A 25,356-nucleotide genomic window follows, 5' to 3' on the forward strand; every position below is an offset into this window, starting at 1 on the left:
ATTAATAAATTTACGTATTCTTTTTTATCGATCATAAAAAATAATTCAAACTTTTATCTTTGAAAGTATATTGCACGAAATGGTAACATTTAGTAATTTCATTTATTTATTGTTTTGTAATTTTTGAATAAAAGAGAAAGTCTTATTTTAGTAAAATAAAATATTGTACTTGTGACAATTAGCTTAAAATAAAATCAAAATGAAATATCTTATGAAAAACAAATACTAAAAAAGTAATTATTTTGGAAATATCATTAAACAATATTTTGGAAAAATTATATAATATTAGAAACTTAATGCTTAAAAGAGACAACAATGATATATTTTAAATTTATTGCTAAAATTCTTAGTTATATGCATTGATTTATTTGAAGGCAACAATGTTGTTTTACATGTCAATTCTTTCTCATTTTTCATTTTTTTCAACAAATAACTAAATAGCGGATGTCCAAAATTCTAAAGGAAAATGGCATTTCCATGTCGGCTTGTGCTGACGTGGCTTGCTGTAAGTGGTGAAAGAGTAGAGGTTGGACTGAAACTGACTGTAGACGACCTTAGCTCTTCTTCATTCACCGTTTGTTTTTCTCTCTCCAAAACCAGTGAAGTAGGTGAAAAGCAAAGACTCTCTCTCCTCCTTTTCTCTCTCTCTTTCTCTCTGATTTCCATATTACTACGACAACCACTATTGCTTTATACCTAATCCAAATAAATAACATTAAAAAAATTTTATATTACATATAAATTAGGAAAAATTTTAGAACAGAAAGGAAAATGAGAGAAAAAAATATTAGTAGCATTTAGGTAAATAAATTAAGTATATTTATAGAGAGAGTGGTAGTTCTGGTTGGTGATTGTTCTTTATTGTCTCTATCAATCTTTCTTCAAAAAAAGAAAAAAAGAAAAACCCTAAGCTTAAAGATTCACTTAATATTTGCTCTAAGCGTTTAGATCTTGCCTCGATTCGAGTTAACTCTCCGATCTGCTGTGTCGACTCAATGTCGAACGCCGTGCATCCGCTGAGAGGTTGAAATGCTGAGGAATGCCTTTTCTTTTCTTTTTTTGATTGATTGATAATTTCAATGATAATCTACGAAAATGTCGGCTTCGTTAGCGGCATTCGAGCGGCCCAGAGGGGGAGCCTCAAACACGGTAACATCTATTTAATTTATTTTTCCTTTTATTTTAGTTTTTTGTTTTCTGTTTGGTTCCTGCGAAAATGGAATGTGAATAAAAAGAAAGCTTTTGGATCTTTATATGGCTTGGTGTTTGGATTTGTTATATGATGTTACAGATAATAAACCTTTGATTAAGGCATTTTCTTTACTATTTTTGGTAGAAGTTAAAATTTTTGAGATTTTTAAATTAAACTTCTGCTTTTTTAGTAATATTATTATCAATCAATTTGAAAGGAAGAAAGGCGTTTAAGAGAACTCAAATAGCGAAATTTTGAAAACACGAAAATAAAATAGAGATGATAATTTTTTTGGATCAAATGAGGCATTGTGATTGGTGTTATTGGGAATTTTAATGCTAAAGAATTGAATTTGAGATTTTATAGTTTAAGCCTAATTTGTGCTTGTTTCAATTCAAAACTTTTACTTTAGGTTAAGAATTTCGTACCCTTACAAAAAAAGCGTATCAGCATGCATGGAGCCATAAAAAAATTATCTTAAACAAGTAGAGTGATAATTTAAGTGTCAATAAAATGGCCTACATACATGTCTTTCTTTTTCTTTTCCCCCCTTGCAATTCTAGGGTTTGGAGAAATTGTGCAAAATCAACTTTTAATTGTGTTATAATAAGAAAGTTATAATTTCAATTCAGCATATGTTTTAGTGACTTAAAAAGCATTGCTTCATGATGAAATGGAAAATTTTTTGCTACCAAGATAGGCAGATCATATAAAGAAAGCAAAAGAAGAAGAAAAGAAAAATGATGTGTGGAAGAATCTAGAAAATTCAATTGACACCTTTTTTAAATCTATGAATTTACTCCTTATTTCATTCCAATTGTGCTGGAGATCTCAGTGTCCTGTGGATGTTGAACACCTCAATTTATGTTCACTGATCTGATATAGTTTCATAGCTGCTTGATTTGACTTTATGAATTTATATGCTATGGTCACATTTTAATGTCAACTGGTGAACCCATGCATTGCCACATTTGTAATTCTCGAGAAAACACCTTTTACGTTATGTAAATAATCATTGCTTTAATCATTCATTGATTGACTGGCACAATGTTTTTATTTTTTGAAATATTTGTATAGCATTAACTGACGGTATAATGTTAAAAATTTTGGGTTTTAGTGGTAACTCCAATGATGTATATGCTGTATATGCTCCATTGATTAACACATGTCTATTTGCGAGAGTATAATTAGTTTTACGCTAGGTAGTTGGTGCTTGTTCATGGCTTCTGACATATGACCAATTCACAGGTTTTCAAGAGTGGCCCTCTTTTCATATCCTCAAAAGGTTCGTAAAGTTTTTGATTACTGTTTGCTTTCTTCCCCGCTTTCAAATTCTCCTACTTTTCTTGGATATAACTTGCCTTAACAGTTTTACCATCTAGTCGTGGCCTGTATGTGTATAAATAGTGCTATATCTATTGATTTCATTAGTAAATGAATAATTTTCTTTGTTTGTAATGATAAGGAAAAAGCAATTTATTTTTTGGCATGGCTTTATGTGTATAAATTGCCTCAACAGTTTCTGTGTGCGTGTGTGCATATCTATATCTATATCTGTAAATGTGTTCTTTGTGTCTGTGTGTGTATGTATGTACATACGTATGAGTTTATGTGCGCATGTAAGTTTGTTTGTCTTCTTGGTAAACCATGTTTAAGTATTTATTCTTCCTTATTGATGGTTTCAGTATTAATGTTGCGCAATGCGTTCTTGAAGTGAGGAATCATGTTTATGCCATCAGTTATTAGCTCCAAATTCTTGGAGAATATGCATCTTTTGTTTTAATATTTGTTGAATTAAGAGCAGAATCGAGATCTATACTATTTCTTTTTTCCCATATACCTTTTATCACCTCTCATGTGTGGGACCTAGTCATAGCATTATGTTTTAAATACTCTTTTGATTCAATTATCACTGTAGCTTATCTAAAATTTTTTCATCTGAACTTCTGCAGGCATCGGTTGGAAGTCTTGGAAGAAGAGGTGGTTTATCCTCACACGGACTTCCTTGGTGTTCTTCAAAAATGATCCTGTTAGTACTGATCATCTTTTCCATTATTGGAATAATAATATGGCATTTTTTTTTTCAAATTTTTTGTTCTACTGATTCTTAACTTTAATGTGTTGCCAAAGACATGCTAGCATTAGTGATCTGTTGTCTTATTTTTTAATTTCATAGTTATGTGATGTTTGTTGACTGTATAAAACAGGAATTGAGGAAAAGGGTTGTGAACTTTGCATTTTAAAAATAACATTCTTCTGTTATATTATAGTCAACTTATTAGCTGTTTTTTCCTCACTTTTTTTATACTGTTATGTACATACCATGCCTTTTCAAAGCTTTAGCTGTTGGAATGGTATAATATTATATTCTAAATCATTTAGAATTATTGTTAGATAGATTAGGATAGTGATTGATTGTATGCAACAAAATACTTCACAGTCATCACCAGGAATTTTGGGAGAGTGGTTGTGGACCATTGTATCATCAATATGTGACTAAATGTAGATTTTCTCATTTCTTGATGTGCTATGCTGTAGAAGTGCCTTTGGAATTTTTTGGCTATTAGGATGATTTGATGGTACATTTTAAATAATTCAATATTGATATAGGTGGATTAGGATAATGGCAATTGAATACCACACATATTCATATGCTTATGTTCAGTTGTAAAGTATGCACAACTGACATGTTGGGACTGTTGATACTTAAATGATGGTAAACCATTATTAGAATCTGTATCTTGCTTTATGTATGTGAAGTTATGTTGTTGGAAAAATCTGTAAGAATGAAGGCTTTGTATGTTTATTGCCTTGAAGGAAACAACATGTGGAAGAAATTCTTTATTTGATAATACAAGTATAAAACGAATTAGTAATTATTGACATTTGGATCAGATCTTTACTATCAACTTTACCTTTTGCAAATAATACTAATTTGCTCGGAATCATAAGAATCCAATTTGTTAGAGGGGATCCTAGAGACTGAAGAATTTATGCTGAGGTGAATTCCTTGGATAAAAAATGAGAAAAAATGCAGATTTCTGTTCGTAAAAGCCACATATAAGATGTTAACTCTGATATGAGAAGGATCAGCATTTATATTGCTATTTCATAGTCAAACTTTCAGTAATACAAGTTACTCTCACTTGCAAGCTGTGAACTTGTTGAGAATTGTATATCATAAGAGTAAATCGTGCAAATCAATCAGGTATGATATGGAAGTATTTTGGATGGCCGTCTTAGATATAATGAATCCTCATTGTATCAGATCTTTATTTCTTGAAGATTGTCATTTCAACATATCCATATCATATCGTGCTTATATCTTGTTCATGTATTTGTGCTTCACTGGACATCACCTATGTCATTGGCAGCTAAATTTCAAATGCATTTTAGTATGATATGTGTTGATCACCTGGATCCTAGAATTTAAGGGATTACCGTCAATCTGAGGGTCTTCTTGAACTTCTTAAAGGTCTTTGACTTAGGATTGCAGGGATCTTTCTGCATCATTCCCTTATCATGATATTATATGAGCTGAACTCCTTTGTGACATTTCTTTTCAAGTTGGGATTGATGGTGGTCGTGGAGAGTCAAATCCTGTGTTAACAGGCTGAGGTGCTCTGCATAGTTCTAACTTATATGGTGTGTCATTGGCAACTCAAATTTGGGAGTACAGCTGATCAAGGCATTATGATGATTTGAAAGATAACTTTAGTGCCTTGTCTTAGGGGTTAAGAGTTTTACCTTCTCAATGTAAAAGCCTTTCTGTCCTTCCAGTTGGACATGCCTGTCTTTGTCACCTCAGAGAGATTCGACACATGCTTTGCAACACATTACAAGGGGTGAATACTTATAACATCTTTTGGTAGGAAGAGAGTTGCTTCCTACTATCCTCTTGATGACACTCCAAGGGCTCTGTGTCACCATTGATGGCTTCTTTTGGTGGCCGAATTTAAAGCTTGAATTTTGACCCAGTGAGGCAGTATGATTATCTAGGATGAGTTGAATGTCTTCAATTTGTGGCTAGGGAAGGAACTGTGGCTTGGCACAGGATGTGCCTTTCTGACCTTGCAACCACATGTGCCACCTTTTCCCTTTTAGAGGGTAGGGTACTTTATGAATTATCACCCTTAGCATGACACGATTTTCTTGTTTCCTGTGTAACATTTTTGAGGGTCTATTGAGATTTGTCCTATGGATATGGTTATGTGCAAGCATGGCACTTTCTCATGATGTAATATCCTATTAAGGTCCTGGAACACACGCTACAAATGTTATCAGGAAATAAAGTCTCTATTTTAGTTGTAAGACGAAACCTTGTGGTTTGGATGGAATTACTTATTATGTTACTCTTTATGAAGCATGGTTTAGAGAAAGTAAAATATTCAGTGCATGAGAAAAGAATGCATTATGATTTTGTCTACAATTCTCCCCCTTATCCTAAAGGTAAAAGGTGAAGTATGAAGAGAGAAGTCTCAATTACCCTCTGCATAAGTTATTAATTAGGAGTTTTCATCTTCATGCTAGTCCAACATTGTGGCTTGCATGGAAATAACATTATATTTCTCAACTTTTGCATGTGGTTTTAGAGAAAGTGAAATGTTTGAATATGCAATTGATTATATGATTTGATCTATCTCTGTATTCCATCCCTCCCCTCAAATTCTTTTAAGAGAGAGGGAAAGGGGAAGAGACTGATAATTTTTATGTTTCACTTTTTAAGATGTTGGTTAGAGGTCTTTTTGCTGTACTTAATTGAAGCAAATGCTTATTGCTTCATTTTCCTACAGAGAGAAGCACAATCTGATCATTGTCTTATTTGTTATGTATGAATGTTTGTTAGAAGATTATTTTCAGGAGTTATTTGAAACAATGCTTATTGTTATAATTTTCTTGCAGAGTGCCCTACCACAAAGGGGTGGTGAAGTTAACTTGACTTTGGGGGGCATTGACTTGAATAATTCTGGAAGGTGTGGATAGTCATTGTATGTTTATGATAGTGTCACATTAGTCTTGCTTATAGTTGCTCTTGTTTGCAGTGTTGTTGTTAGAGAAGATAAAAAATTGTTGACTGTGTTGTTTCCTGATGGACGTGATGGACGGGCTTTTACTCTTAAGGTGCTTCCTCTGTAGTTGAATATTGTTTCAGTTATTATTTTATGTATATGTTTATTTTTTGACATATTTGAATGACCACTAGTTTGTCATTTTCCTGTAGAAAATGTTCAGCTAGTTAATACCTTCCTTGTTGCTTCAAATTTTCAGGCAGAGACATCAGAGGATTTGTATGAGTGGAAGACAGCCCTAGAACATGCTCTTGCACAAGCGCCAAGTGCTGCACTCGTCATGGGACACAATGGGATTTTCCGAAATGACACAAGTGATACAATTGAAGGGTCATTCCATCAATGTTTGTTCCCATAGTTGCTTCTTTTTTATTTGATGATCTCTATTGATTGTCGACCGATTCTTCTGCTATTTCTTCACTTTACTAGATTTTTGGATTCTTTTTAGGGAGAGACAAACGCACTGTTAAATCGTTGGTTGTTGGTAGACCAATTTTGCTTGCGCTTGAAGATATTGACGGGAGCCCATCATTCCTTGAGAAAGCTCTGCGGTTTCTTGAGAAGTTTGGTAAGTGGTGATTTTAAGTTGTTATTAAATATGTTACTGACCAATTCTTTCTGGTGTTGTGTTATTTCTTATGGAAAGCAAATCCTTTCTTGCATCCTGTTGTCTTCTCTAGAAATTTTGTAGTCTTGATCTTAGAAATTGGTTTTTTCTTGTGATCATAGCAGTTAGGGGAGGTGCGTGACAATTTATATGGTTACAACGTAGATATCCATAACTTCATGTAGTAAACATCTTGCTACTGTTAGGATCTCTTGGTTATGTAGGTTTTCTCTTTGTAGACTATAGATGGGGAGTGGTCTGAAAGAAGCAGGTGGAGAGGTTTTGGGTTGACCTCACACACACCCGCACATGCACAAATGATCAGATTGCAATAGAAGCCAACTGTAAGATTGGTGTTGCGTCAATTAAAAATATTAAGGATTAAAATGAAACTGGCAATACAGTTTTTGTTGCCCCTTCGTTCCACCCACACAGCTGCTGATATTTTGATTTTAATGTAGCACCGGATCTTATGCCTTTCTATGTCTGCAAATTATGATCCTTTGCTAGGCTGGCAGTTTTCTTTTATAATTAATGTGAAAATTTGATGAACTTAGGGGAAAATTTCTATGCGCAGACGCTCTTTTGATCATCTATTGTTTTTATCTCATTCTAGGTCTGAACTTCTGAGCCATTGTCTAGGCTAGATTGCCCAACCCAAATAGCAATTGCCGTTCTGGTATTCTGTCTATTTAGGATAGTTTGGATATGTAATTAAACTTTATGATCTGGTTGAGTTTGTAAAACTAATTTGTAGCGAGACTATTTTAAAAACAAACTGGGAAATTTCACTGATTACATGAAGAGACCTGAAGAGGATAAGAGTGAAGAAAATGTTTTCTTACTTCTTTGTTACACTTTTTTCCTTTCACTTACTGTTTATGATGTTTCTACAACAGGAACTAAAGTTGAGGGAATTCTACGTCAGTCTGCAGATGTTGAGGAGGTTGATCACAGAGTTCAAGAATATGAACAGGGTATCTTTTCATTTCAACTTGATGATTATTTTAGAATATCCACATATTTGCTTTTTTGGATTTCTTAACTGTTTTTTACATTGGCTGTGGATAAGTTATTTTGTTGACATGCCATTCAAATTAAGGCTGTGTTACTTGTCTTCCTTTTTGTAATTTAGGCAAGACTGAATTTGGTTCTGATGAGGATGCTCATGTTGTGGGAGACTGTGTGAAGGTAATTTTTTTCAGTACATTATGCCATTTGTGATTATCAGATTAATGTCATGGTTCCTTAATCAGCTGAGGTGTTTGATTTGCAGCATGTGCTAAGGGAGCTACCCTCATCCCCAGTTCCTGCATCCTGCTGCACTGCGTTGCTGGAGGCTTACAGTATGTTTTACTCTTTTCTTTTCTATCCTATATTGTCTCTGAAATTTTTCACTTTGAATTTTGATAGTACCTCTTTGAGATGTTAAAAGAAATATATTGTTTTTATAAGTCCTCATTACCTATTATTGGGGCAGAATTTGACACTCTATATGTATTTTTAAAGCAAAAAGCAAAACCCTGCAGTATGAAGTTATGATGCCATGCATGCTCGCTTTATCCTGTACCCATGAGGTTTTGCATGATGAGTTCATATAGCAGGTGCATCATATATTGACATGGCGAGCCTAGAGTGAATAGAAGAATAGGGCACTTAGAGCTTGAACATCCCTCAAGTTTTGGCCAATTTATGGATGTAAATAAGGAACATTTTACCCAGACCAAGCTATACTTAAAACATGGTAACTGAAGCTTTAAAGTTGCCATGTTGATACTCAACATTCTATAATTAATGAGCAAACATGTTAATTTATGTATGTTTTTATTGGAAACTTAACTTACATCAGTATTTAAGAGGAAGAATAGAATATTTGGTTTGTTTGACAGTTTTTTCTATTTATTTCTTAGCATTTCAATTTCATGATTGACAAAGTGGTCCTTTTTTTCAGTTGACGGAATTGAAAGAAAATGAAACATATAAATAAAGTTGTCAAAAAATAAGATATTTTCTATTATTTGCTGGCATGATAGTTTAACCATGTGGCTAAGTTATCATTTTGTTGGGGGGTATTTGTGATGTCATCTCACTTGTTAAAATGTAAGAGGTAGGTAGATGCTCCTATTTGGTTTGAGATGGTTCTAGTCGTGTTATTTAAATTGCATTGTTGGGGTCCTGAATCTGCTAATGTTGTTTGTTGTTGCATTGGCATTGCTGCTTTCTAATTCTATTTGTGTGTATGAACTGATTAAATTTGAATGAACAAGCCTTTTCTGCCTATGAATTTTTCGGTTTTATCCTGGAGCAAATGTATATGTTTTTGTTACCAAGTTTAAGAAATACCAAATTCCTCAGGTTTTGGTGGTTTCTGTTTGATTCCAGTAAGCTGCTGCTAATGTTTTTTTTTTTTTTTTGGGGGGGGGGGGGGGGGTGGTGTGGGGGGACAAGTGCAATGGGTACAAAGTATAATTTATCATCTTGATTTTGTTAAGATTTTGGTGTCAGAAGCATGAGTTCTGTCCCAACCGTTCTTTTAATTCTTTTTGTTTCTTTTTAACTGTTTACAACTTTTCTTTCTTTCCTTTTTTTTTTCAAAAATTATTTTTCATTTTAGTGAAATGATTGGTCCATGTGTCTGTAAAAGTTAATACTGTTGTTTTATGTTTTTGTTGCATATAAGAAATTGATCGGAAGGAAGCTCGAATAAGTGCAATGCGCTCTGCGATATTAGAGACATTTCCTGAACCAAACCGGCGTCTATTACAAAGGTAACGCCCCCATCACTTTCTAACATGATATGTTTGAACTTTTTCCCCCTATTTGCATCTATTGTCACTTGTGGTGTTGCTGTGACTTTTGTGATTGAGTTCTTAATGTTTTTAAACCTATGCATTTCATTCAATAAATACTTGTTTCGATTATATTTTTATTTAATAACTAAATTACTGCATTAGTAGTAGATATCTTGTTGACATGATACATTTATGCTGAAAAGATGATTTTGCTGCCTAGTTGATCTACTTAGCCCTATGCTTTGACACAAAAGTAGATGCTAAACTGTGATTCATTGCTAAGAAGGTATGGGATTAGCCATTTAGTTATCTCACTTGGTTGTGCCCTATGTGAGGATGACATTTGTGGGAAGGGTTCCCACCAATATCTAGTGTTTAGGCTACAGAAAGTAGAGAGAAAGCTACTTGATTCACAAGCACTTCCATATGTGTCTAGCTTTGAATTGACAAGATGGCTTTTCGTAACATTTTACTTCTATTACTATTGTCTCTTAAACATACTTCAAATCTGTCTATTTCATAGGTGAACATCCTTGAAAATTCTTGTAAATATTTATCGATTTATATAACTTAATATGCATCACCTTTTGCAGGATTCTGAAGATGATGCATACAATTTCATCTCATGCTCACGAGAATCGAATGACTCCATCTGCTGTAGCTGCTTGCATGGCACCCTTGCTTTTACGCCCCCTATTAGCAGGTGAATGTGAGTTGGAGGATGACTTTGATGTTAATGGTGATAATTCTGCCCAGCTTCTTGCTGCTGCAAATGCTGCTAATAATGCTCAAGCCATCATTACAACTCTTCTGGAGGAGTATGAGAATATTTTTGATGTAAGATGCTCCCAAGTTCATTGTTGTTTCATATGGCGTATCGATATGTAAATGCTTTCTCTATGATTTTTTATGCGTCATGATAAACCCTGAGTCTGGGGGGTTTTTTTCTTTTTTTAAACTTCTTTTAGAATATTCATACCCAAGTTTGTATTGAAATGATATATCATGAAAAGTAAGTTACATAAACTTAGATGCTTGAAATTATGCCCTACCATTTATAGCCATTTATCTATAAGTAATAATTAAGCATAAACTCATTTAGAACTCTACTGACTTGAATGAATTCTGCAATCAGCTACAGGTGTGATGACAATGTTATTTTATGCCTTACTGTTGAGCAATTGCAAACTTGAATTGTTCATGCTGTCACTAATTATTGAAAACTTGTTCCTTGTAATATTTCTAATGATTGTTGACCTTTTCTTTCTCATAACTCTAGTTTAAAATATTGTTAACCTTTGCATTATCAGAGCCCCACGCTTGTGGTCTCCTTTAGTATAGTGCCATTTGTGGTGATTACTTTTGTTGTTTCAGGATGAAAATCTACAAAGATGTTCTATTTCAGCTGATTCTCGGGTTGAAAATAGTGTTAGTGAAGATTCGACTGATGATGAAAATCCAGATATGAAAGACAATGGTTACCATGATGCCGAAAATGAAGCTGATCCAGACACAGATGATGAACCTGAACGTGTTCTCAGTGGGAAATTAAGTGAAAGCAGTGGTTATGCAGGCAGTGATCTGTATGACTACAAGGTTCGTTGTCACCCCCTTTCTATAATAGAAAAATGTGAAGCACATACACCAATATCTGCACACACACTCGCTTGACTAAAACGACAAATTGATATAATGTCTGTTGCGATGATCAATGTTCAGAAATGATGTCAGGATATTTTGGACATGGAAATTGGTTAAAGATTTTAGTTGTCTGCATAGAACACTTGTATTGAACTTAAGATGTTGATGGACTTCCTACCTAATAATAGTCCATTGCCGTGCTCTTTTGCTTGTATTCTGCAGCCAGGAATCATATGATTTGATTCTTTCAGAGTATTGTCTTCGTGATTATTCAAATATAACAATCATGCCCTATGAACAAGAAGTATCTAGGCTTGTGATTATCCATGAAGGGTATATGGAAGAGCACTCTATCATAGAATTTGAGTGAGTTTAGTTGAAATGGGTGTTTTTAAGATGTATTTGTGGTAATATAAAAGAGGATAAAATGAAAAGGAAGTTATTTGTACGTTAGGAAAAAAACATGTTTCATATCCAACATTAGCTTGTTCAAGGACTGGAGATTGAATGAATGAAACCTTCTTGTTTTTCATGTTATAGGTTGTTTGAGGTTTCAATGTTTACTCAATAACACTAGGGCCCCTTCAAATCATCCATGTAAACTTTGTTCTCGAGATGGATACTAAGTTTAATGCTGATTTGTTCATTCCTTCATACTCAAAATAGTTGCAGACCTTGAGTGATAATCCATTTAACTAATTGATTCATTTTTTTTTTTTTTGTGTGCAGGCATTTGGGGATGATGGTTCAGATGTTGGATCCCCTAGAGACAATCATACTCAGGCTGAGAGTTCAGGCTTAACTGTAGGCCCTCTACAGATGAGAGATCCCGATGCTCAGCTGGAGGAACAAGGTAAGCAAAATAAAGGAAATGAAAATCCAAATAATGAGATAGATGTCTCAAGTGTGCTACCTACTAGTGAATCTTACCGATCAATGGGTGAGATTCTTTCTTCAATGGATCCTGGCCATCCTATATCTATGCCTGGAGTTGAATCTTCCACTGAGAAGCCTGTTGGTAAAGCTAAAGGCTCCAGTCTTAATGCAAAGAGATCAACATTCTGGGGAAGAAGCAATGTGAGTTCCCTTTTTATGATGCATTATCTAATTTTGAGGAACTCTGAATTTACATGCGTTAGGCACATCACACCGATCAAGCAATATCTGGCTGGATTTTAACATGGTTGATTTACTTAAATAGGATCTCTGTCTTAATAAACTTTACAACCATGGTGATAAGAAAAGTTGATTTTTGAAAGGAATCATAAGAATTAAGTTAAAACTTTATTCGTTCTTGCATCTTTGCTTTGTGTTCTTGTTGCCGCATTCTAGGATTTTCCATTACACATGTTACTTTCTTTCTTTTTCTTTTATGACTTTTTGATAAATGCAGCAAGCAAAGCTTGAGAAACAAACTTAGTGCCCACAACTGTGAGGCCAGACTATTCCATCATTCAATAGATAGCGACCCTGACGTAGAACATCTTGGAGCAGGCTGAGCGTAAAAAGTCAAAACTAAAAGCCCAAAGTTCATAAATGGGCATGTTCATAATTTTAATATTTTCCTTGTTAGTTAGGAGTTTAAATAGGAATTATAGGTATAATAGAATTTTTTTTTATTTAATTTACTTGTACTAGGACTTTAGGATAGTGATGTTCTAATTAGGAATAGAACATTTATTTTATTTAAGCTCTTGTTAACTATTCTAGTTGTACTAGACATCCAGAAGTAGAGTTTTATTAGGATTTGGATCTATAATGCTATAAATAGGACCCTTAGATTTAGTTTTTAGGATCATTGAATAACATTACTGAGTTCTTCTCTCAAACTTGAGTTTAAGTTTCAATATTTGAAACTTGGTTATTAACCTTAAAGGCTTAGTCAGGTGCTAGCCTTTTGTGTTATTTAGGAAGAGAAAACTCTACATCTTTCATTCATAATACATCATCTATATATACAGCCTAAACATCTCTAAAATAGGATAAGAAATAAAGAAAATAAAGAAAATAAAATTCCTATAATTATGATGATTCCCAATCCCTATAATTATAGTGATTTCTAATTCCTATAATTATATTAATTAATAAAAGAATATTTACTCACTTCCTATTCTATAGCACTCCTCTTCAAGCTGGAGCATAGATGTTAATCATGCCCAGTTTGCTACAAATATAATCAACTCGAGGTCTAGTCAATGCTTTTGTGAAGATATCTCCTAGTTGGTCTTCAGTTTTAACATATCTTGTAGAGATGAACTTCTGCTGAATCTTTTCACAAACAAAATGACAAATCAATTTCAATATGCTTAGTTTGTTCATGAAACACGGGATTGGAGGCAATATGGGGAGCAGCTTGATTATCACACCACAGCTTTGCCGGCAAAGAACACTTAAGACCAACTTCACTTAATAGCTGATACATCCATACTACCTCACTCACAGTTTGTGCCATAGCTCTGTATTTTGATTCTGCACTAGACCGAGATACTACATTTTGCTTCCTACTTTTCCATGAGACCGGATTCCCTCCAATAAAAACACAACATCCCGTAGTGGATCTCCTATCACTCTTGGAACCTGCACAATCTGCATCTAAAAAACATTCAATACTAGTGTGTCCATGATTTCCAAAATAGACCACATCCTGGAGCCCCTTCAAATAACATAGGATTTGTTCCAAAGCTGCCCAATGGTTAATTGTTGGAGCAAACATAAACTGACTTACAACACTAACAAATCTTTTGTCTGAAACTGGGTATGAAGAGAGGATTTGAGAGATGAAATACATGCAGTGTCACTCCCAGTAATGACAATATCATCAACATACACTACTAGTAAAATTATGCCAGCCTTAGACTGTTTATAAAACACTGAGTGATCACACTTACTCTTCTTCATCCCAAACTCTTGAACTGCCTCACTGAATCTGCCAAACCAAGCACGAGGGCTTTGTTTCAGGCCGTACAAGGATTTTAAAAAATGACAGACTTTCCCATACTCCCCTTGAGCAACAAACCCAGGTGGTTGCTTCATATAGAAAAACATTCTTGATATCTAATTGATGTAAAGACCAATCATAGGTAGCCGCCATAGAGATGAATAAACGAACAGAGGTAAGTTTAGTCATTGGAGAGAAAGTATCAGAATAATCAACACCATTAGTCTGGGCATACCCTTTAGCAACAAGGTAGGCTTTAGGGCGAGCCACTGATCCATCAGGATTTACCTTTACAGCAAACATCCATTTGCACCCAATAGCTTTCTTCCCAGCAAGCAAATCTACCAAATTTCAAGTGCCATTACCATCTAAAGCCACCATCTCCTCTACCATAGCAGCACGCCAGCCAAGATGGGACAAGGCTTCATGAACAGATTTAGGAATTGAAACAGAATCCAAGGATGCAACAAATGAACTAGAAGAAGAAGACAAGTGATCATAAGAATCAAAGGATCAAATAGGATAAGTACACTGACATTTACCTTTCCGAAGAGTAATAAGGAGATGAAGACTAGGATCATGCTCACTAGAGACTGGATCTGATGGTGAAGGGACTGGTAAAAGGCATGTGGTCTGAGTCTCTAGTCGTCTGGAATAGACATGGACGAGCAGGTGTAGGATCAGGTGCAAGAATATTTGTGGTACTGACAGAATGTGTTACAGTATAAACTAGTAGATCATTTTTCTCCCCCTGACTATCATAACTCGAAGATTAGGAAAAGAAAGGAGTATTTTCAAGGAAAGTGACATCTGCAAAGACAAGGTATCGGTTAAGAGTAGGAGAATAACATCTATTACCTTTCTGAAGACTAGAATACCCAAGGAAAACACACTTGAGAGATTTTGGATCTAATTTGGTGACCTGGGGACGAACATCACGAACAAAACACGTATGACCAAATTTCCTAGGTTCAATAGGAAACAAAGACTTGGAAGGAAAGAGGACAGTATAGGGTTCTCTAAAATAGGAAAAAAAATAAAGAAAATAAAGAAAATAAAATCTCTATAATTATGATGATTCCTAATTCCTATAATTATGGTGATTTCTAATTCCTATAATTACGTTAATTAATAAAAGAATATTTACACACTTCCTATTCTATAACAGTTTTTATGCTAACTAGTTATGGTATCAGAGCAGGCTGAGCATCAAAAATCAAAACAAAAACTCAAAAGTCATAAATGGGTATGTTCATAATTTTAATATTTTCCTTTTAGTTAGGAGTCTAAATAGGAATTATAGGTATAATAGAATTTCTTTTTTATTTAATTTACTTGTACTAGGACTTGAGGATAAAGATGTTTTAATTAGGAATAAAACATTTATTTTATTTAAATCTCTTGTTAACTACTCTAGTTGTACTAGACAATTAAAAGTAGAGTTGTATTAGGATTTGAGCCTATAATGCTATAAATAAGACCTTTAGGCTTAGTTTTTAGGATCATCGAATAACATTACTGAGTTCTTCTCTCAAACTTGAGTTTAAGTTTCAATATTTGCAACTTTGTTATTAACCTTAAAGGCTTAGTCAGGTGCTAGCCTTTGTTTTTACGCTAACTCGCTGCGTCAGACCTACATCATCCAAAGATTGCATTTTTATTCTCAATATAATGTTTCTAGTTGATGTAGCTTCAACTCATACTAAACTGTCCTGCTCAGTCATCAGTTTCCTTGCATGGATAATTTCTTTGTCTCTACTTTCTCCCTTGTGTGATAACTCTTTGACAAGTTTTTTTGGCTCTGGAACCATTTGGAGGGTTGCTCCTTTTCATGTGCTTAAATAAACAGATGGAAATTATGGTAGCTGCATCAACTAGCCAAGAAATGTCAATCTTAACAAAAATCCTTTGTGTTTTTAAAAATTGCATAATTTACATATGTGACAAGCTTGATAACGTATCAAGTGCAATTTTTTTCTCACTCCTCTTAAATCATCTTTGCAAAACATTATTCCTTATTTTGTTGGTGGACATACATATGCTTTGGTTTCGCACATGGAAACAAAATTAGGTGTTTTACTCTCATTTCTACAAGTTTTTGATTCACACAACACAACTCTACTCACTTGAATCTTTCATTTGCTTTGTTATTCAGGCCAGAAAGACACCATCGATGGAATCTGTTGATTCTTCTGGCGAAGAAGAGTAAGATACTCATTACATCTTGTAGCTTTCAGCTTTATTATTCACATTATTTTTTACTAGTATGTGTGCATTTGAAAACTATTACTTAGGCTTTGTGCTTTTGCAGCTCCTGCTTAGCACAAGTACGACTTTTGGTATCCATCTTTAAAATCTATTTACATCTTATTTTGACTGGATAGTGTTTTAAGATGCCCATAGTGTTAAAACAGTGAGCAGTTGAGTTCTTATATTAAAACTGTCAAAATGTAGCATAAATCTGATGCTGTCAATAGTTTAATCACAAAATTAATTTGTTGAATTTTTTCTAGGCTTGCTATACAGAGGCTTGAGGTTGCAAAGAATGAACTGCAACATCGTATCGCGAAAGAGGTAACGCTCCTTTTTTAAAACCATTTTAGAGAAATATTTTCTGTTTCCACTCACACATTGCTTATTACCTGTTATAGACTAGAGGAAATGCAATTTTACAAGCTAGCTTGGAAAGAAGAAAACAAGCTTTGCATGAACGTCGCCTGGCACTTGAACAAGATGTATGTCTTTCTTACCAATTGAACACTTCACTTGTCCTCAGAGATTTTTTATCTCTAAATCTGCTTGGTATTTTTTGCACTACATGTTCAGCAAGGAATTGAGTCTTAGGATCTTTTACTTTGCTTTCATTTTGGATTAGTAGTACATGGTTTACTTAGGCTCCTTTCTATCTTGGTTGTTTTTACTTTAATGAGGCATTAGCTTCTAAACCCTTTTATATTGCAGTAGCTAGGATCCATCCTTGGATTCTAAATTTAATCCTATCATCAAGAAGCACATGTTTGTCTTTTTTATGTTGCCTACCTTTGATTATTCTATTAGACTTGCTCTTTCAATTTGATATTGAAGATTTTAGATTTCTGAACTTTCTTAAATCTGGTTGAAAGGGAAAAGGTCTCAAAATTTTTTGGGCACTAACAGCCCAATGGGCTCATGTGGTTGATAATTTTGTGCCATCTCTTAAGTATGTGGGAAGTGAAGGTGTTTGACCTGTTGGCTGCTTAGATGATTGGATGAAGTTCAATCTGCGGAGAGCCATGCTAACTTGCAGATTTTATGGCTTGCATTTGTCATTATATAGTTATGCACAAGTAACACTTTGGAGAGTTGACTTTCTTTTTTGCAACTTTTGCGGACTATAGAACAACTAAGGGGGTTAATAATTTTGATGCTGTATGAACTAAATGGGTTGTGCAGAATCTCTAACTGTGGACATATATCTATCTTCTCTCTTGTTAAGAAAATGATTTTTCTTATACAATTATCTAAGCTTTTATTGTAGCATTATGTTCCCAAAGTTGTGTTCATACTTACCTGTAAATGACTATATAGGTCTCTAGATTGCAAGAGCAGCTACAAGCTGAACGAGATCTTCGAGCAGCACTTGAAGTTGGATTGAGCATGTCATCCGGACAATTTTCTAGTTCCCGTGGAATGGATTCCAAGGTTTGTACATATGTTGAGAAAACCAATTTTTTTTTTTTTTTTTAGCATTTCTCATACTTATAACTTAAAATTGATGCAAAGACGAGGGCCGAGCTTGAGGAGATTGCTCTTGCCGAAGCTGATGTGGCCAGATTGAAGCAGAAAGTTGCAGAACTCCATCATCAGCTGAATCAGCAAAGGCAGCATCACTATGGTTCTCTCTCTGATGCATGTGACCGTTATCAACATGTTCAAAATCATAACTCTCAACAGTGAGTTCATGAAATTCTTTTTGTTCATTGATTCCTAAGCTTTAGATGCTAAACGTGGTAGGCAGTTGCATGGCAGATTCAATGAGGTCATAATGATTGTTCTCAAGGAACCAATTAAAATAACTTCTTTCAGTACTGGTTTAAGCGCTTAAATTGCCTTTTGCCAGAGGCATTTTGAACTTTGCCTGTTGGTGCCCAAAATTATCATGTGACTTGTTTCATCTTATTGGTTCCTTGCATTAGGAGTTATCTCTAAGCTTCCTCTTTAGGATTCTGCAACCTGACAATATCATATTAGCCTAAATATAGCATGCATGGATATTGTGCTTTTCTGTTTTCATGCAACAGTTACTCTTCTGCATGTTATAGTAACTCAAGACTTGGGCTCCGTTCAGGTGACCTTGACTAATATCTTTTGAAGACTAAGGTTTTTTGAAGTTCTTTGGATATCATGTTGAATCCAAGCCCTTAAGAAGATGTGGTTCTTACAGGATGTCTTGAAAAATAGGCGTTTTTAGGGCTTTTGTTGAGTGGAGTGCGGGAGGAGAGCCATAATTTTAGTAGCTTCTGAATCATTAAGCCAAAAGCCTCAGTTAATTAGGTTGGATTCGAAGTTTGAAGGGAATGTGGTTACTGCCAAATTCAAAAGCCCAACAATTGAATTCCAGAGAGGGGAAAAGAACTTCTGCTACATGGTTATGAACAGTTTTTATAGTCTTGTAATGGTAGTTATTATGTGTAATATGGTGATTTTGAAGGATTTCTTATGATTACTAATTTACACATTGTTTTATCATTTTAGATGCACCTTTTAGTGCAAACTCGCAACTATCCAAAATGGTAAAGAATAGTTTCTATCAAGTTTGTCTTCTTCCTTTCCCTGTGCTTAAAATGTATAATTTTTATGTTCACAGGAGGTTTCTTCAGCAAGATTTTGACACAACCCTTGCTTTTTGTAATCATGAGAGGAAACAAAGAACAGAGGTATGTGTTCAATATATTTTTTAAAAATCCTATTCATCTCAGTTGATTGTGTTGGACTGTAAAATTTCAGTAGGGAAAATTCTAAGAATTTGGTCGTTGTTGGCTTTCATCATTTTGTTTTTCCTAGTGTTTTAGAGCCAGTCTGGCCCAGTCATTTGACCCAGTTTAATTGGGACATTGAAGGCTGTCTGGGCTGGTACAACCCTAAAGTGTTTTAAACCTAGTCAAACCCAGATGAACTACTGCCCTTCAATTATTTGGATGACCCACTACTTGTTGGGTTTCTATTCCTTCTGGGCTTTTGATCCAAAATGTAAAAGGAAAGAGGTTTGCTAGTTTGGGCTAAGATTTTAGGCTTTAGGCTTGAAATGAGAATGTTGAATGGAAAAAGATTTGAGGGAAAACTGAAAAAGAGCTACAGAAAATGGAGAAAAATAAAAGCTGGGTAGAAAAAAGTAGCAAATTATTAGAAAAATTTTCAAACACTGCCAAAAAAAAGTAGCTAATACAAACTCTCAGCTAATTTCCAACCAAAAACACAAATCCATCTGCCCAAAATAACCCCACATGAGCTTAAATTCCTAATTCATCAAAAAAATTGACCTAAGATTTCAAGCAAGAAAGCCACTCAACAGTAGAATGAGGTGAACCAGCTCGAAACTTTGGGGTGTATCTGTGCCTATTGTAGATCTCAAGATTTGGTTTAAACTTTGATAAAAGAGAGGGGTTGGTCGAGGGGAAGAAACAGGAAAGAATAAGAAAGGAGGAAAGAGAGGAGGCCAGCTATTGTGTGTACTGGCTGTCATTCAGAAGTGATGTGCTGAGACTTAAAGCAAGGGGTAAGAAATCTAGAGGTGGAATGTTTATGAAAAGGAATCTGGAGGGTGAAAGACAGGCCAGAGCAAAAAAAATTCAGTCTGTCTCTGGAAATGAACAGAAGAGGATAGTGTATTTAAAAGGCTGCTGAAATGCACTATATGCTGGGTGCCTGGGCATTTCAGCCAGTTGACTAGTGACCCATACCTCTTGGTAGGTAGGGTCTGTACTGGTGAAAAAAGCTGGTTCTTTTGTTCCGCCTTTAATTTTGTTAGGCTTAAGAGGCATTTCTTACAAACACTTGGTACACACAACATAAAGCTTCTTTAGACAAAGTAACTTTCAATATTGTCACACAAACAAGCATAACTTCCAGCCAATGTTTTCTACAAGAACTGTAATCAACCGAGTTTGAGGCTCAAAATCAACACAAAATAACTGCTAAGCATAATTTATACTGAAGCAAATAAACAAGAATAAAATTACGTTTTTTGGACTTTAAAATGCATCAAACTCATCACTGAGACTAGAATGAGAGTTCTTACGCATTAAGTTTAAACTTTGCCCACCAACTAGAACTCACTCGAGAAGCTCTCCTTTTTCTCTTCATTACGTCTTTTGCCTCTGTTTCCTGTTCTGTTTCCAGCAACTATACAGCCACTTTTGTCTTCTCTTTACTTATCCATTTGCACCCTAAATGGGCATAAAGCCTACCAACTCAAGTCCAGCATAAGTATAAAGAATGTAGGCCAACTAGTAAAGTTAAACCAAAGTAAATACCCAACAAAATTGATTTTATGACCAACATCCCCCCTTAAACGCAATTACTATTTTTCATTCCGGACATCACCTTCATTCTTTTAATGGCATCAATATTCAAGGGCTTGTAAATGTGTCAACTTGGTCTTAAGAGTTGCAATGCAATGAGTGAGCTTCTTTCTTCTCAAACCAATAATTCTTCTGCATCTTAAGTGATCTGCCACGTTTATGCTTGACTCCTCGCTCGCCTCTCCATCAGACTGTTCACTCTCTTCTGCTTCCAGCTAACTGCTTTCTTCTCAAATCCACCATTCCACAGATACCACAGGTATCATTCAATGCCCCATTAGCTACAAGCCTACAACATATCGTCTTCTTTTGTCGGCCCAGCCTTTGCAATGAAGACTTAAGTTCCCTCCCACCCTCCTTTCTCTCCCCTTGTCTCTTCTTATTCTTCCATAGCCCCTGTGGCTAGCCAAAGGGAGAAGAGACAGCCTCTGCATTGTCAGTGCTGTGTAAGGCACATACAATGTATCCATACCTGTGTCATGTTGACACTGTTACAAGGACCTCAAATGGCAAGTTTGTGTAATAGAGGGCCTATTTGGAGTGTAACTAGAGTAATAAAAAGAAGACAAAACAAGGCTTATAGTGGCTGTATAGTTGCTGGAAACAGAAAGCAAAAAATGTAATGAATCAAAAATAGAGTTGACATTTTGAGTGAGTGCTTGTTGAAGAGAAGATCTTCGAACTTTATGTGTAAGAACTTTTACTCTAGTCTCCATGATGATGTTTGATGCATTTTAAAGTGCAAAATCTGATTTTATTCTTATTTATTCGTTTGGGTACAACTTGTGCTTGGTAGTTAGTTTGTGTCGATTTTGAGTCTTGAACCTAGTTGATTGAAGAAGGTATTTGTGGAATATTTTTGTAGGAATTTATGCTTGTTATTGTGGTGATGAATTGTGATTTTGGTGGATTTTGAAAAGGTTGAAAGTTATTTTGTTTAAAGAAGTTTTACATTTTGTGTGCCAAGTGTTTGTAAAAATGCCTAGGCTTCTCCTCTCAACAATTTTTTTGTTTTTCTTGGAAATGGTCATTAAGTTTTGCTTGTCCTGTTCCTTCTATATTTCATGTCATTCCTGATATTTCTCCTTATTATTGGTGGAAAGCTCAATGAGCCAATAATGCTTAATTGTATAAGTGTTGTATATGAATACCGGTATGATCAGCTTATGAAGGATTTCTATATGTAGGAGAATATACAAAATAAACAAATCAAAGCAACTCAGAAGTGTATTACAATTGGACTAGGTAATTTTGCACACAACACAATAACATGACACAGAATTATGTGAGTTTGGGCTTATGATACTCGTGTTTTGTGTCTTAAACGTGTCAAACCTGCTTAACCCATTTAGGACCCATTTAAGACACATGTAGTTAATAATGTTATTGTGTATCCCATGACCTGTTTATTATTTGTTTAATTAATTGTGTAAACATGTCTACCGGATAAGTTTATGACCCGCTTATGACCCCGTTCAAACTTCCATATGAAAATACTCTATTTTATTATGGTTGTTTTGAAATGCTTGATACATATTATTGTTTTCTTATAATTTGTTTTGTGATTATTAGTTTTAAATTTGAATAATGAAGTTAGAGTTCATTTATAGTTGTATTCATTTTAATTTAATCATGTTTCGTATTAATCGTATTTATCATGTTTAAAATATTAATCATGTTAATTATTTAAACAGGTTATAAATTGTGTCATGTCGTATAAAATTTAACTTGATCTGTTTAATAAACGTATTAAGTGTGTCATGTCATGTTACACGTTTAATAAACGTATCTATATTCGTGTTTAGGATCTTTACACGTTTAATTAATAGTGTTGTTTTAATGACTATCGATGCAATTGTTAATATCTTATGTTTACACGACATGGTTAATACACATGAATATATGTCTTAAACATGAATTGTCAGGTTCAAATTTACAATCCAGTTGAATAGTTTGAACTTAAAGTACATGTAGTAACCATTTATACTTCATATAATTCTGATGCTTAGCAAACTAGGCAGCTCACAATTGTGATATCTTGGTACCAAGGACAGATGGCTAGTGATTTTACCTGGTTTCTGCAGTTTTTAAACTATTCTTAGGTTGGTACATATTTTCTTGTTATTGTTGTAAACATGATGTTATCACAATTTCTTTGCCTACAGTGACAAATTTGTGAGTGCAATTTGGTTCATCTTTTTTAAAATCCTTTGTCAAGGGTCCACCTAGGGACCAAGCGCCTATAAACAAAGAAATGCCTATATCGATTTGATTCAGTAGCTCTCGAGATATGTCCTTTGCATATAAAAGTAACCGATGCTTGTTATGCACCCTGATGTCACATATCAAGGATTTTCATTGGTGATGACAATGAAACTAAACTGATGATGACCAGATCAGTAAATGCTTTAGTTTTTCTGCATCCATTTCTGTCAAGCTGATACTCTTTTCTTACATTTGAACTTGTTCTGTTTTCTATCTCCATCAAATTATATGTCTTCTTTTAGTTCCCTTCCTTCAGATATTCATGTTCAGTCCTCATCTTATCCACTCTATATATGCATTTTAAAACCATGATGCAGGAAAATTTGTTAGGGGCGGACTGGAGGAATGTTAAAGGACAGGGGTTGGCAGTTGGCAACAGCAGCAGGCAGCCTATTCGAAAGCAATTTATGGATTCAACAAGCTTGAGTGACTCAAAAAGTACTGAAGCATCAGCAAATGTGACCATGGATGAGCTTTGTGTGGTTGATTCTGCCTCTATCCCATCCACTTCTAGAGCAGCAGAGGTAAGACTGACAGTTGCCTGTTTCTGTTCCATCGGTGACATTCATGCCTTTGCCCCTTAATTTTGACCATGCAATATGTGCATCAGAATCCAATCATGTGAAGCTTGACTATCACATGAAAGTTGAAACCTTCTAACTGGCAGATCACCCAACTTACACCTGATTAATTCTTGTTCGATATAGTTAGTAGGTATTGATACAGTTGTCCTTTGCAGGTGATTGATTATCCACGACATCCATCAGCAGCTTCTTCTGCTTTGGTAGAATTAACAACCCGTCTTGATTTTTTCAAGGAAAGGCGTTCCCAACTAATGGAGCAGCTCCACAACCTTGATCTGAACTATGGCACGTCTTCTCAGGATTTTGTATACAGACCATCATCACCCCCATGGAACTAACCAGAGATGAACAATGTTGTCTTGTTGTACATCCTAAATTGTTGCATATAAATGTATTTCTTGTAGTCTTGCTCGTTTAAAATTTATTTCTTTTTTTCTTCGCGTTTTTTGGGTTGTGAGAAGGTGATTGGAGTTGTAACCATGCTGTTTATTTTTTGTCAGACATTGTAAAGATACCAGTAACAATGTCAATAGTAGGTGGAGCGTGGAGGTATGTATTTGTGCGAATGTCATTGAAGAGAAAACACTTTTCCCATTTTGAGCACTATTGTATGATCATCTCTGCTAATATATAAAGTGATTGAGTGAGTTGCTGTTGCGCTAACTCATTCCCTCTCTTAAATTGGTATTTAGTAATCTTGATTTTGTCCATTTATTTTCGTTAATTAGTTTCTATTATCGATGTCCTAGTAGTTTTGTTATTGATTTTTGGTATATAAAAAACCCATTGAACTGTCTTTTTCTCTTCTCAGGAGCCCTACAACTCCCTTTCCAAGATTGAACGTGAGATCTCTAAGTTGAGAAGTCTCAAGTTCTATGTAATGTTATGCTATAATCCGTATTACATTATGCCACCATCAAATATTCAAAAGCATTATCGGAAGAAGATAAGCACTCAGCCACCAATCCTACCAGGGGACCTGTTAATAGAAATACTTGTGAGGGTACCCGTGAAGTCTCTTTCGCGGTGTAAGGGAGTGTGCAAACCCTGGCGAGCTTTGATCGATGAACACCTTGATAAAAGCCAGCGAACACAACAACCCTGATAATCCAAGGTCAGAGGTGACTCATTCTCAGAACAGTCAACTACACATGGCTCATCCCCAGTAGTGAAAGAGGTTAGAGGTGACTTTGTTTCTGTGGAATCCATCAACCAGGGAAAACAAGGTTGGAGAAACAATAATGAATCAAATTTATATAGCTCCGAAGCTGCTGCACTTGGCTACGATTTTTACCCCAAAAGTTACAAGGCGGTGACGGTTGGCACAAACTAATTGAAAGTTTTTGATATGTTAAAACTAATTTTTGGACACGTATTGTTGATGGTATAAACGTTTCCACAGGCATGAAAACGCTGTGACCCTGGTTAATGTTAAGGAGTATTATGCAAGGCTGAATGTTGAGTGTTGAGTTTGAAGCAATGCTCTCATATTGCATGTCCCATTTATGTTGTATTCAGCTGTGTTAGCAAAAGCCTGATCTTTTTCTCTAATATGTCCTTACAAGAGACGCCAATCTCGGACAACAGATAATGTTTAGTAAAAGCATTTGTTAGTTGTGTGTTGTTGGGACATGTTGCTCATGATTGAGCTTTTCTCGAACAAACAAGTAATAATCTAAGGTCGGATACTCCATTCTTGTATGTAAAA

General features: G+C 34.9%; 1 protein-coding gene across 4 annotated transcripts; it reads left to right on the forward strand.

Moving 5' to 3' along the window:
- Positions 1-673: 673 nt before the first annotated feature.
- On the forward strand, positions 674-25,356 carry LOC18589977 (Rho GTPase activation protein (RhoGAP) with PH domain-containing protein). Of its 4 annotated transcripts, XR_016028343.1 has the most exons (24): positions 683-1,149; positions 2,441-2,477; positions 3,145-3,221; positions 6,095-6,165; positions 6,235-6,313; positions 6,461-6,605; positions 6,710-6,829; positions 7,768-7,845; positions 8,004-8,059; positions 8,145-8,214; positions 9,549-9,636; positions 10,254-10,497; positions 11,035-11,256; positions 12,031-12,378; positions 16,395-16,444; positions 16,753-16,813; positions 16,891-16,974; positions 17,807-17,920; positions 18,002-18,171; positions 19,086-19,155; positions 23,382-23,588; positions 23,804-24,039; positions 24,149-24,197; positions 24,460-25,356. XR_016028343.1 is itself a non-coding variant. In XM_018127272.2 (22 exons), exons 1-22 carry the CDS (start codon positions 1,096-1,098, stop codon positions 23,984-23,986), a joined length of 2,628 nt encoding a protein of 875 aa, XP_017982761.2. In that variant the 5' UTR covers positions 684-1,095; the 3' UTR covers positions 23,987-24,329. The 4 variants fall into 4 exon arrangements, 2 of the variants coding, with proteins under 2 accessions (XP_088665890.1, XP_017982761.2); XR_001929428.2 differs by having other exon boundaries at positions 684-1,149; positions 23,804-24,197; XM_018127272.2 differs by lacking the exon at positions 24,460-25,356 and having other exon boundaries at positions 684-1,149; positions 23,804-24,329.

Source organism: Theobroma cacao, chromosome 9 (genome assembly GCF_053813885.1).
Source record: "Theobroma cacao isolate CCN51 chromosome 9, ASM5381388v1, whole genome shotgun sequence".
Taxonomy (NCBI): Eukaryota; Viridiplantae; Streptophyta; class Magnoliopsida; order Malvales; family Malvaceae; genus Theobroma; species Theobroma cacao.